This window comes from Aspergillus udagawae, assembly GCF_001078395.1.
Source record: "Aspergillus udagawae IFM 46973 DNA, scaffold_1, whole genome shotgun sequence".
In the NCBI taxonomy this organism is placed as follows: Eukaryota; Fungi; Ascomycota; class Eurotiomycetes; order Eurotiales; family Aspergillaceae; genus Aspergillus; species Aspergillus udagawae.
In genome coordinates, this window is record NW_025091264.1 from 2912029 (window position 1) to 2925638 (window position 13610).

General features: G+C 48.9%; 4 protein-coding genes across 4 annotated transcripts; all 4 read right to left on the reverse strand.

Moving 5' to 3' along the window:
* Nucleotides 1-1242: 1242 nt before the first annotated feature.
* Nucleotides 1243-2728, reverse strand: Aud_000933 (universal stress protein; the record flags this gene model as incomplete). The annotated part of the gene is made up of 3 exons (XM_043286436.1): nt 1243-1956; nt 2014-2404; nt 2475-2728. The coding sequence occupies 3 exons, from the start codon at nt 2726-2728 to the stop codon at nt 1243-1245; spliced, it is 1359 nt and encodes a 452-aa protein (XP_043142371.1).
* A 1957-nt stretch (nt 2729-4685) lies between these two features.
* Nucleotides 4686-5513, reverse strand: Aud_000934 (uncharacterized protein; the record flags this gene model as incomplete). Its single annotated transcript, XM_043286437.1, has 1 exon — nt 4686-5513. The coding sequence occupies one exon, from the start codon at nt 5511-5513 to the stop codon at nt 4686-4688; it is 828 nt and encodes a 275-aa protein (XP_043142372.1).
* Nucleotides 5514-9131: 3618 nt separating this feature from the next.
* Nucleotides 9132-10847, reverse strand: egl3 (putative extracellular endoglucanase/cellulase; the record flags this gene model as incomplete). Its single annotated transcript, XM_043286438.1, has 5 exons — nt 9132-10126; nt 10195-10292; nt 10351-10415; nt 10474-10682; nt 10748-10847. 5 exons carry the CDS (start codon nt 10845-10847, stop codon nt 9132-9134), a joined length of 1467 nt encoding a protein of 488 aa, XP_043142373.1.
* Nucleotides 10848-12396: 1549 nt separating this feature from the next.
* Aud_000936 (NRDE family protein) lies at nt 12397-13423 on the reverse strand (the record flags this gene model as incomplete). Its single annotated transcript, XM_043286439.1, has 2 exons — nt 12397-13299; nt 13358-13423. 2 exons carry the CDS (start codon nt 13421-13423, stop codon nt 12397-12399), a joined length of 969 nt encoding a protein of 322 aa, XP_043142374.1.
* Between the last annotated feature and the right edge of the window lie 187 nt (nt 13424-13610).

Below are 13610 nucleotides of genomic sequence, written 5' to 3' on the forward strand. Positions count from 1 at the left end.
TTCATCCTAAACTTCTCGTCTATGATTTCGACTCGATCGGTCTCTCGGATACTCTGTCGCTACAATCGACAAGGGTAGGATAGTGGCCGCCGACGGGACAATGCTTTATTGTGTACAATGTGTTCCGAGCCGTAATGGAGGTGGGGGAATGTAACCAGAGAGGAAGAGCCATCTGGCGAGTCAGGCCGATATGAAGTGTTTCCATCTCAATCTTCCCCTTCGCATCCTTATTTTTTTATCTTTACTTTTGCATTCTCAATACCCAGAGGACTCAAAACGGTCTGCCCTCTGGCAGACATGAACTTTGGAACGCCTCCGTCAGATCTTTGAAGATTCCGCTTGCTTTGCTTCGCTATTACTCCCAGTCAACGCGAGATTACTGTAGCTGACTGACATGTGCATTTTCTTCTCGTTTCTTCCTTTGCTTTGCTTTTACGCAGCATTTGCATTTACACTGGCTTGGTGTATGCCGTCTGTCTGTCTGTCTGCCTCCCGCTTCGCTGTTTCGTTCTAGACAAAATGCCGTTAGAAAAGTTTCCTCTTTCGCCGCGTCTTGGTATCTATCTGTCATATCGACGTTGCAAGCTTCATGTCTATGCCTATGTCTCAATATAACATAACTCTTCAGTGGCTGTCGCTGTCCGCATTAATGAAATGGCCTCGCTCATACGTCTATATAGTCCTATCATTGTCTGGACTTACTGGGAGATTGGGGCCTACTTGCTAGGCTGATAAACGTGGCTATGTTTTGCACTGCGAATTGGAGCTGCTTCCCTCGATACTGTATTGTTCATACCTGAATGAAATTGGTTGGAGACACGTGCCTCTTCTTCAGTGCTTGGACTTGATTTGTTTATTTACCAAATCCATCTGATCTAGGTTTCGTCCATTCACATTCATTGTAACTGAATCTAATTCATACATGCATGTCTAGCTATGAGATGCATCAGATTGGGAATTGTTTATCGTCTTTTCCCCGACGAGGTGGCCTTATAAAGCACACGCACCAGATGCGAGACAAGGGTACATATAAAAAACAGAGCGGAGTGATCATGACATCGTCAGGTATGAGTTGATCTAATTCGTAATCGCTCATACTGAGGGACAAGCAGAATGTGAACTGTAAGCATTCAGTCAAGGTGATAAAAGGCAGATCATAGCCAGCTGCAAAGACGACTAATTGTATAGGAATGCCGCAGATGGAAGGGATGCACAGGAAGACTGGGTTGGACAACTGTGGAATCATTCATCCTTGCCTTCATCTTTTTGATAGGTCGAAATATCCTCAGTCACAATAACTGGAATATTGACCTTTAGTGATTCGAGAGGTGGAGCATTCATCGTTGTGGTCTGTGTATGAGTGTCCGGTGACATGTCGCCGTCCTTGGCAACATCCTGATCGTCATCCGCAGCCTTGTGCCTCGGCGACACATCCTCGATGTGATGACCTGACCGGGGAGCGGGATTATCATCATCGGAGTCGCCTTCGTCTTCCGTGGTCTCTGCGCTCTCCGCAAGACGATTTTTGGCGGTGACGCTCAAAGAGCCCCAATTGGGCGACACTGGTTCCTCCTGACTGACGCTGCTTCTCTCCGACATGGAAAGAGAGCTCCGAGAATTGGTATATGAGGGAGGGAGCCCCAAAGCTGCCGCAACCGCGGCCTCTTCGTCGGGCAGTCTAGAGATGTTGCTGTCGGTACTCGAGCTCGCATCAAAGATGCGGCTACCCCGACGCGAACTCTGCTCAAGGATCTGATTGTAGCTGCGCCTGGTAGGATCCGCCTGCCGCTTTTTCTTTTTCTTTTCTCGCTTGGTGGAGGGGCGGACGACAATGACCGGGATGGGCGACTGCTGCAAGCAATACTTGGAGACAGAACCTGGCAGCAAGCCTTGCACGCCTCCAAGTTTACGGCCGCGCGTTCCCACGATCAACAGCGCAGGTTCGTAGATCCTGATCTTGGGAGTGTCAGTATACTTCATACATATCCGAGTCTAGAGGACTGATTAACATACCATTCGCTGAATAATGTCCTGAACCCTACCAACCGCCAATTCTAGAACCAAGCTGATGGCCTTTTCGTCCTGGCTGTTCTTCTGTATGACCTGCTCGAACAGCCTCTCAGCCTCCTTCCTGTACTTTCCAGCCTCGATTTCGGCATCGCTCGCGAGACCAGAATCCTTTTCAACGGCTCGCAGACAGACGATTTCATCGCCATCGTCGACCAACTCATCGATCAGCCACTCCAGGGCAAAATCGGAGTAATCATTCTGATCAGTGCCACAGAGAAAAGTCCGACTGCGACGAGTACACTGATAGCCTTTATGTTTGTAGTTCAAAGTCAACGAGAAGTCCGCCGCGTCGGGGTTATCGAACGTATCAAAGGACACACCGCGCTCGTAGGTTCTAAGCGAACAATTCAGCTCGTTAGCAGGATTGCAACAGCAGCGCAAGTGCAACAAAGCTCGGGACGTACTGCGGCGGAGGCGGAGAAAGGCCTCGACTAACAGAGCCACTTTTCTGATCCTTCTCCGGCACCTCGATCTGCGATCGTTTCTGGACTTTAACGCTTGAAGACCGACGGACAGGAGACTGCGCTTCGACTCCCCCGATATGAAACTGGATGGACTTGCGCCGGGGATCATCGCCCGCAGGGGAGGCGCACCTTGGCGAGGAGGACTCACGTCCGGTGTCGTCGAACGAATGTCTGGGGGAGAAGGAGGACTGCATTTCGTCGATATATGGGATGCGATGGATACACCGGTGTAGTTTGCCCTCCGTGGAGATAGAAGAAGTAGAGGGGTACGATCCAAAGCGTACGTGAGAGAGCTTTGGTCCCGGCTTTGGAATGCAGATGCGGAGAGGGTATTCTCCAAATGAGGTGAATTAAGGAATTGTAGACTTCGACTAAGACGAGTCTTACTCAGTATTCAGACAGTTTTGCTGGTGAGGGAGACGGCGGAGGTTCAATTTATTTGTCTAGCAGCTCAGCCTCCATGAAGCTCCTGAAGTTCGTCTGCCAGTGGTGTGATGCGGAAAATGCCGATCATGGTTTAGAACCGGTGTGGTGGGAGGACCCCAGGCAGACGGGGGGTGTTTAGTTTGGGCAGAGCTCAAAGACGGCTGCAGCAATTGAACTGATGAAAGGAATTCAGCAAAGGAATGAAAGTTGGCTGGCTATGAGGACGAATGAAGAGGAAAGTGAGCTCTTGACTTCCGGATGCAGAGAGGAAGGTGACAACAGGAGGAGCGCTCTCAAGCGGGGCAGATAAAGGCGGTGAGCGATGTTGTCCCCTATAATACCTTAGTATTATCATGGACTGTATCTGAGGCTATTGCGATATGCACACCTATAACAGGACTGATTGTCTATGGAGTACAGAACAGAATCTACAAAGTCACAGCACATAAGCCCTTGTTGACTCGAGACACAAACCCCATCTTGCCAAACCTGCATAACTCCAATGGCAGCCCCTCTTCAGCCTTCAACTGTAGAAACGGCTACTCGGCACTTAACTCATACAATCTTCTGAGGCAGCTTTCTCCTCGCAATGAGGGGTTAAATGACGCCGTCAGCTGCCTTGCATGACCCACGGAAATCAACCTCGAATCCTTGACTGCAGACTACACCCAACAGAGTCAATAACGCAAACTTCCGGAATCCCAGTGTTTCAAGGAGACAATTCGGGGTTGGCGGAGATAACTATCTCTATCTTCGAACTCAGAAATGAGACCTCAAGAGAAAATCTGCCGGAGTCCTAACTCCGCTGATGGACTAGTCTAGAGTTGATGTTAGAGTCATACTCGGGTATCAGGCGTCACTCCGATCCACACCCCACCAATACCCTGAGCAGCGAAGACCCATTCACTTTCGATAGAGAGTTTCGGATGGCCATTCCAGGAAAATGGATCTGGCTTCTGCGGACATTTATTTGGCAAGTGTCAGAAAGTTCTTCTAATATCCGTCAAGGACATATCTGTGTCAAAGTGCATGGATTGTCTATTGACTACAGTAGGCGGTGTACCCCTCTACTTGGTCATTAGTGGCTTAGAGCGGCAGCGCCAGCAGTGACTATTGAAGATCAACGGTCACATGCGGATGTTGGTTACTGATCTTCAAGGAGCTCGAGCTATTGCCCTTACAGTAGATACTTTGCATCTGAACTAAGAGTTTTCTTTTTACGCCAGAAGAAAATTTAAACTTACTAGTCAGCAAATAGTCGGTCGTTGAAGGACAATACTAAAACGCCAGGTGCCCAATGCGAATAACGACTGGATGGAGTGTCTCCGAATTGAGACGATCATCCAGTGTGAGACTGTGCTACTGGAGAGGAAAAAGGGGGAGGACGAGTATTTTCAAGGATTTAATCTTTTTTTGATCTATAGATCATCATATATATATAAGCTTGGCCATATACCCAAGGCCATCCCATCATGCATGCCCGACAATAGGGGCTCCATACATGCCGTCGTAAGAGTAGAGAATCATCAATGGTGCCCAAATAGTGGACACTAACAAAATTCTAGACGCCAATAGATGCATCAAGTCGATAGCTGAAATCAGTCCAAAAAAACGCCGTGCCCGCTTAGCCTATGAAAGCCGTTGCAAATAAATGTCCAAATCGGACAAAAGGGTATCACGAGAATATACACTGGCGGAGAAACAATAATTCGAAACAAGACGTAATCAGTACGCCTCGATGAATGTGCTTTGCTCCTGTCCAGTAACGTAATACCCCGGCCCATATTCAGGGTCGGCAAGTGGAAGCTCGGCCGATTGAGGCTGCTTCTCTGAGAAACTGGCCAGCGTGGGTTGCGGTGGTGAAGGAGGCGTAGCATCATCCTCAGAGTCCTCGTCAGAGTCTGAGGAGAGCTCGGGAGGGGTTTGTCGTGATGGTGAGCGAGTCAAAATGAGCTCATCCAGATCTTCGACATCGTCGTATTCAAAATCCGAGTCCGAATCCGAATCGTAGTCCTCATCCACTTCTTTCTCGGTGATGACAGCCACGGGCGATGGTGCCCGTTGCCGGATGGGCATCTTGATCGTGGCAAATACTGGTTCCTCTTCGTAGTCTTCAGCATCAGAGTCCGAGTCGTCACTATCCGAGTCAAGATCCGAGGCGTCTTCGGGATCCCAGTCTTCCTCGGGCTCTTCAATCAGAGCGTCGGCCCATTGGATGTGTCGAGGCTGTGAGATTTGAGAGGATTTGCTAGCTCCGTTGACAGTCTGGTTGAACCACCGTTCCTGTTCCTGCTCGGCGTCGGCGAGATCCAGCATCAATGAATCAAGTAGGTTGGCATGGCCAACCAGGAGACGGAGATCGTGGTCCGCCCGTGAAGCTTCCCGAGTAAGCTTCTTGCGGGCGGTGTGAGCAAGGTAGTATGTTTGTGTAATGCTCATTTTCTTCTGTTGACGTCGTTGGGCGATTGACTTGGAGAATGTAGAGGAGAAGGTACTTGAGAGGGATGGAGAAGACGAAGGAGGAGACCGAGTTGTGGAGGAGTTTACAACCATGATTCCTAGCTTCGGGGTGTTGATGTGCTTATGAGCTCAACCAAAGATTGATCAGAATATTGACTCGTCCACTGGTGAGTCAAAGACTGGACTATGGGCTGTGCTTCTCGTTCCGGCGGTCGGGCCCACCTCCAATACAATCGATTGTAGCACAGAGCGGTGAGTCAAACGATATGCAAGTGGTAAAGTGCACCTTTCGGCCAAGCCTGGGAAAATGTAGGGGCAATTCAATAGTCCCCTTATCTTTCTTTCCACCAGATCGACTCGTACACTGATCAGAGTACGGCGCAGTTGTGTTCGTCCGATTTGCGATGTGAGATCCACTGGTTGTCTGTTCGACCGAGTGTGGAACAGCCACAGGTGTTGATGTATCCTCTACAAGGCAGAAAGTGAGGCTGTAGATGCTTGATGGCTGGGTGAAGGTAGGTAGTGTGGAAAGTAGAAGATATCAATGAGACAGGTTTCACCAGTGCGAGATGGGCTTGATATGAATTTCTGATATATCCACTTTTGTTATTGACTAGGCTGAAATTTTTTTTCTTTTAATCCGCTTTCTCCATTATTCATATATTCCTCTATTTCTCTTAGTGATGTTTTTTTACCTCTGGCTGCCGTGATCCCGTCTAAGTCCGAACAGCGATCGGACGCCGGAGCGAAAGCGAGCCTGACATCCATGGCTCGGACACAACGGGACAACTGGATCCACCTGAGAAGATGAAAAATCAAAAAACAAAGGGAAAACCAGCCATTCTGATTCAGCCCTGGCGATCAACCGATCAATGGCGATCCAAGGAACCACAGTGAAAAATTAGTCAGACAGGCAGTCGCGAATACTGCAAGCTCACCGCCTCCCTCCAGCAGCCAATGAGTAACGATGACTCACATCCTTAATTCCGCCAAGCTATCTCCTTTAGGCAATTCCTGGCACGGAGGTGCCGATCCAGCCTTGCAACTGGGGCTCGGATGACCAATCTTTCCACCCCGTTCCCTCCGAACCTTGGTGAATTGCTGATGTTATGAACACTATTATGATTGCAAATCAACAAACAATCCTTCTTATATATACACATAACGGAGGAACGCTGGAAGGTTCCAGGATTCCAGCATATCGAGCTTGTCGAGAACATTAGATTTGAAATCACATTTACCTTAAGTTTACCAGCGGGGTTATTATGATTAGTGAGCGATCAACAATTATAATCAAATTACACAGCACATAGCCTGGCAATGTCGAGTCTAAGACGACACATGTCACATCCTACTCTATGTGGATCTCAAAAAGAAAATAAATGATCAGACCTTTGTTATAGAGACTTGGATAGTACGGAGTAGGTAGCAATGAACTGCGCTTTCAGTCCAAGACCGACCGCATTTTTGGGCTTCAGTCGATTCCACTAGGTTGAAGCGTACAAGAGTGGTGTACCTAAACGGATGCGAGGATGCATCCCGTGCCAGTATCACTCCGCTTTCCGACAGGGTTTAGAGTTCTCGGAGTGACCGTCTTGACGAGACCCCGGCGTTAGCGTGCCAATGCGGATTACGGCATCAACGTAACCGACAGGTTGGATACTCCGTATTCGTATTTCGATCCTTTATTTTCATCTGATTACCCATCAGGGTTCCATAATCAGCCTCAAATGCTGAGGTGATTCTGACAAGCTGTCACTAATCCTATCGGGAGTCGGGACTACACTGCCCCATCATGTCTTCGTATCTTGCAGGCTGAATCGGAAATTAGGGCATCGATCAATCTAATCTCCTTGGTTTGATAGCAGGTGCCCACGTAAGCCATAAGCGACGGATATCTGAGCCAAGCTCCGTGTTAAGGCTGCCATATTCTGGTTTCAATACTTGCGGAGTATTGCTAATCATGGTTCGCATGCGAGTCACGCTGTCATAGGTTCACAATGAGGACCTTCTGGAAAGCCGCTAGCCAGTCAAGTTTCAGAAGTGTCCCAAGACAACGCAGACATATACTTGGCTGATATGAATAGCATTTGTGATGTCTCGCCTTGGCAGCGAGATGTCGAACAGGAGAATACACCCAACCTTTTCGATACCTTTTATACGATATCAGGCAACGAAGTCTGCCAAGTCCAATAGGCTACCTTAGTAAATCTGATGTTTCAAACATTCTCTAGATTTATGGTTATCAGTGAATTACCCCAGCGCGCCGCCCTATGGCTGAATCATCCACCAGGTGGAGGAGCTGCACTGCATCAAGCGGGTATTACCATTTTCAACAATTATCTACGATCTTATAATTCAATGAGATATCTGCAGGATAAAGAAAAGACACCTACCTTACCCTGAAAATAAAGACATGATCATAATTGCGTACTTCTCAAGCAATGAGCCAGTGGTGCCTCAGTATTTGTCCCTATCATGCATGAATTACCAAATGATTAGCAACCACGTTAACTTGAACATGTCAAAAGGCCAGCCATGGTACTTCAATGCCAGCTCCAGTGTGCGATGCCTCGTGTTTCCCGGGGTGCACGTTGTATACGGTCCGAACTCAGTGATAGCCCATCCTCCGTGGTGACGTCAACCATTTCTAATCAATTTACATCGACATCATATCTGGGGAAGCCATCATCAAATAAGCATCCAGATGCATACAATGATTAGTTTCGATCATTCCAGACAATAAGATCGCCGAAGGCAAAAGATTCCATCACTACAATGACCTTGTGATGTCGAAGTCGATGTCGATGTCGCAATCAGAGAAACTCACCATACAGATCAAGGTATCTAGGTCGCACGTCGACATCTTCCAATGTCGTCAACGACACTGACGATCCCAAAAGCCGAACATTTGATAAGGATTACAGGTCTTCCATAAGGATAAGGTAATGACTCTCAAATATGCTTGACATCACACTCAATCAACAACCAAGTCGATAACATCACAACAATCAAACACACTTATGAGCACCAATCACCGCTGATTTTTCTGCCGGACATTCAAAGTAAAGAAGTGAAAGTCAGCATAACCCCACTTCCCTTATCACCCTTAGTAACTATGCTTTGTGCTTATGCATTATACATTATGCGCCTATGCATAAATCACAAAGCACATGGCGAAGGATAAGTAATCGGCGACGGGAGTTCGGGGCTTTTTGCGCTCCAGTCGCCGATTCCTCGTCCCGTCGCCACTGGTTTTTCTACGTTCTGCCACGGACCGGACCCTGGACATTTCGCTCGTCCGAGCAAGCTATGTAGAGCCGAGGTCTGAAGAAATTTGCGGTTCAGTTCGTACGAGAAGGAAAAGTCACTTGATCGCGCCATATCAGATGAGTTGCTGAATTAGGAAGTAAATTTTTGATCATTGTAGAATTTGTTCCTGGTCTAGCTGTCTAGCATGTGATGGGCAATTTGAGGCTTATCCTTTCATGCAGTGGATAGTAATGCGCATTTGATTACACAACCATGTGGCTATGAAATACTGGAATCCAAGAGAAAATGTTAATGCTACCACAAGAGTTGAATCTTTGAACTATTTACAAATGAAGCGAAATGCGGTCATGCGACCTCGTCTATCCTAGAACGGCCCACGACTTACCTCATCCTCAGCTGCCCGCCACCCTCCGAGTGCGATGCGACCGACGGCTTAAATTAAACACACTGGTGGTAGTAAGCGTTCTGCTTAACACAGGTGTAGCCGCTCTCGCAGGTTGTAGGGCCGGTCCAGTTGATTCCACCGCACTGGTACCAGTGCTTGGCGACGCCAGAGGCAGAGCTGTTGGCGGCAGGCTCGGAGGCATTGCAAACGGAACCAGAGCTAGAAGTAGGAGTCGAAGCAGCGGCGGTCGTTGGGGTGCTGGGAGCAGCACTGGAGGGCTGAGCAGCCTCAGTAGGAGCGGGAGCGGGAACCTCGGCTGCAGGCACAGAGGACGGAGTAGGAGTAGAGGAGGGGGAAGAAGTGGCGACGACCTGAACCTGAGTAGGGGCAGTAGTGGTTGGCTGGGTCACAGAGGTAGAAGAGCTGGTGGTCGAGGAAGAGGAAGAAGAGCTAGTGGTCGAGGAGGCTGAGGAAGAAGAGCCGGTGGTCGAGGAAGAGGAGGATGAAGAGCCGGTGCCGCTCACAAAGTACTTCTTCAGAATGGGAAGGTAGGTTGAGTAGGCAGGACCGCTAGTAGGCTCGAGACTGTACATGTAAGTTCCCCACCAGGGACCGGCAGACCACCACTCAGCACCGAGCCAGACGTCGCTGTTCTCGGACATGTAAGAGAGAAGACCCTCAACAGCGGTCTCGCACTGGGAGTTGACACCACCGGCGAACTCTCCAAGGAATCCTTTGAGGCTATTGTCCTTCAGCCACTGAGTGGCAGACTGCACACGCTCCTGGCCGATAGTGGAGCTAACACAGGACTCAGAGGTACCAGAACCGTCCGAGTCAAGGTACTGGTGCATCTCAAAGACGATCTTATCCTGAGGATCCTTCAGACCCTTAAGGTTGTCATTGTTGTCAGTCCAGGTCCAGGCGCCACTGTAGTGGTTACCCTCAACGAAGATGTATTGCGTTGTGGCACCGGCAGCACGGATACCATTGATGGCGGCCTGGTTCAAATTGAGCACCAGAGTCTGGTCCATGTCATGGTATTCATTGTCTGGAAACATCAGCCTAACAATTCCCACCTATCAAAGCTCCAAGGTCTCCAATGGTAGGGAGTCTCACTGGTATCGAAGATGACCTTGTCATTGGAGGCAAATTCGCTAGCGACGGTCTTCCAGAATGTCTGGAAGTCAGAAGTAGAGGAAATGATACTTCCAGAGCTGTACGGTGGAATTTAGTTAGTTACAACACCGCCGGTAAAGACCAGCCATGACTTACTATCTTCCATAGTTATGAGGATCAAGAATGGCATAAGCACCACTGTCAGTAATGAATTTGACGGTCTATCGCCGAGTATTAGCATCTCCTCACGTCAAAGCAAATGTCATGTCCCTGCCCTACATTCTTCAGGTCGCTCAGGTAGGTGGCATCCGGAGTACCAGTCATAGAGCTGGGCACCAGACGCTCCATCAAAAACGGAACACGGAAGATGTTCATACCCGCATCGCGCAGAGTCTGAATCTTCGAGGTATCGGGCCATGTGTAGTCGGTACCCAGCTTTCCGGGGATGCTGCTACCGAACTCGGCACCAGATTCGTTGACACCGACCCCTGCAGGCGTATAGTGTTAGTCTAGTATCTCGAGATACCATGGCAGGATTATCGCCTCAACACACAGGTAAATCCAGAGGAGCGTTTTTTGGCCACCTCGCGTACGGGCAGAGCGTTGACCAGACCAGCAGCGCTGGCGGCCATGATCAAGTTGCTGATTCTCATTTTGGTGGTATAAAGAACGTGTATCGAGCTTGTCGAAGAGCAGAAAAGCAAAGGGGAAAAAAGGAGAGACGAAAGACGAAATTCAGAGTCTAATGAGTGACAAGAAACCAGTCTTGAGTTGTAGAGAGAAGAAAGAGAGGCCCTGAAAGGATGGGCCCAGTGTGCTCAGCTTATATAGACCTCGTCATCTCGGAGGATGCGGTTCAGGGATCCCCATTCATTTCGCAAGCTCCACAGCTTTAATATCGAGGTAAGCTTGTCTGCCTCTGGGATGGTTCCACGGTGTGGGTCACATCGATACATATTACATTGCAAGGGATCAAGCATCCGTCCAAGCTTCGAGTTCTCCATTAGCTGGGGCCACTAGCCACTAGCCGGGTTCCCTGGCAGCTCATCTTTTGAGACATCGGAAGGTGGACAAAAGAGCAAAGTCGCCATAATTCTCCGGGCCTGAGCCATCAATTTGATGATGCATCATTTAATGCCAGGGGCGCACAGTTTGGAGCGTTGGTAGAGCATAGTTCTAGAACGACATTTGAACAATCGTAGTGGCGCCTTGAATGAGTTGGATGGAACCGATCATTGTCCGAGACACAATACCAAGCCTTCATCTCCGGTATTCCAGTCAACTCACCTCTTCCGCGTCCGACGTGACGTGGGACAAAAAGCAGGCTCAGCGGTGGTCAGAAGGCTTAGCTGGCGAATAGCTAAACTGGTGCCTGCTCCGTAAATTTGATCCTGAGTGGCTTAATTAAGGAGCGAGAAATGCTCCTGGCTCGGATAGCATCATTGCCATCAGCCAAATATCCAATGCGATTGCCTGGTTTCGATCCCGTGTGGGTAAACCGAAGGATGAGAGGAGCTTGTGCTTTAGATGAAACAGTATAGCGCTCCCAGGAATGTGTTCGTTGGTGGAGAAATTATTATGGAGTCATTGGTAGGATCTGGGCCGTTGATGGTTCAGACACGGTGAGCAACGGTTGTTTCGGATCGTGCAAACCGAAAGCTTGTACCAAGGTCTGTCTAAAACAACATATCTGAGGTCCCGACGTCAAGATACGTGCTTTAGCAAGCTTGAAGTCAATGATCGGAAATATTATCGTACTTAATTGCGGATGGGATAGAAATAATTGGAAGTCGAAAGCTCCAAAGGTCGAAGTGAGACAAAGACGTTAGCAAGACCCACCGGAAGTCAGCCATCAGCAAACTAACGGTTTTTAGATTGCATGTTTAATGAGCTCTCTAGAAGTGAGCATGCACTGGAGTCTCGAGCAGGAAATTAGGGGGCGGCCTTATATAGTATTATTGACCAGTTTGTTAACTGTCTGAAGAATAGGTTATACCGCGAGATGGGAAACATGAGTAGAATATGGCATTGGTAACCACCTCTGTTAGTTCTGGCGAGAAGCCGCAACGTAATGCGAGCTACATATGACAGTCAGGCAGGTGAAATGCCCCTTCTGCCAGCATTTGATACAATTGGTACGATTCATTGAAGTGGTAGGACGTTTTGAGGAAAGAAGTTCGACACTAAGAACATGCTATTCCATTATCGGCTGACGTGGAACTCAAACGACCTATCGCCTTTGCCGATGGGAATTGCATTTACATCGTTATCGTAAAGCGTACGCTCAAAGTATCTCACTCTTCCATTTGCACTTACGAGCACCACAGTCTGTTTCTGAGTTCCGTATGCGCCCTGCAAGAATGACTTGTCCAGCAAATCATGGGGCGGTTGACTTTCGACTGGAACCTTGTCCGTATCGCGAGCTGCAGCAACCTCGTCGGCTGCCCTAGACTTCTCTGCCCGTGCTCCAATCACTGGGACGAAGATACTCTGTCGCAGCAGGAGGAGGTAGGTCTCCAGCGTGGAGTCTTCTGAGAGCCTGGGGAGAGTATCCTGGCTCAGGACCTGAAGTAGTCGGTTGATGAGTTGATCTTCGTCTTCACCCGCTTGCACATGAGCATTGATGGCCTCTTTCATGAGCTTTTCTCCGTCGAGGATCTTTGGCCAGGAGCGATCACCGAACGTTGTGTTGCTGAGTCCCAATGTCTGACCCTTTTCTGTGGCAATCCAAGAGATCTGGTCCATACTGGCTGACCGATTTGATACGATGGCTAGTGGCTCATTGACATAACCACAAACCAGGCTGAATCCGCCGACATTTCTGATCTCGGACGAGGCTACCATTCCCTGTACAAAATCTCTGGTGGATTGCCTTTGCTCGGGGTCCGCCGTAAGCCAGTTGTTGACAATCAGGCCTCGACTATGTACTCCACTGGGCTCATCCGCTGTAGTCTCCCGAAAGTTGGTCAGGACAGCTATTTTGCCTTCTTTTGTGACCCCCATCCATGTCCCATGTGTGGCTCGAGCCAGATCTCTGCCTCCAAGCACGTTGGTGCTAGGTTCCGGCCACCAGTCAGCGCAGGATGTTGGACGACGGAGGAATTCCTGATTACTGTTAGTTTATGTAGGGTAACAAGGTGCTCCGAGGTCGATATTCGCATACATCCCTGTTATCGATAACGATCAGAGGATAGGAGGGGTGGGCGGTGGATATTAATGCGATGCACATGTCGTTGGACGTATGAAAGTTTAAAAGTAACAACAATCAAATATCTGGGAGGAAGATAATATATAGAAAGAATTAGAGCTTGCGTGCGGTCCAGAGACAATTGGAGCCAACTGATGATCAGTGGTATGACGACGAGCTATGCAGCGTCAACACCGCCAAGTGTGTCGTTGTTGGGCACACGAACAAG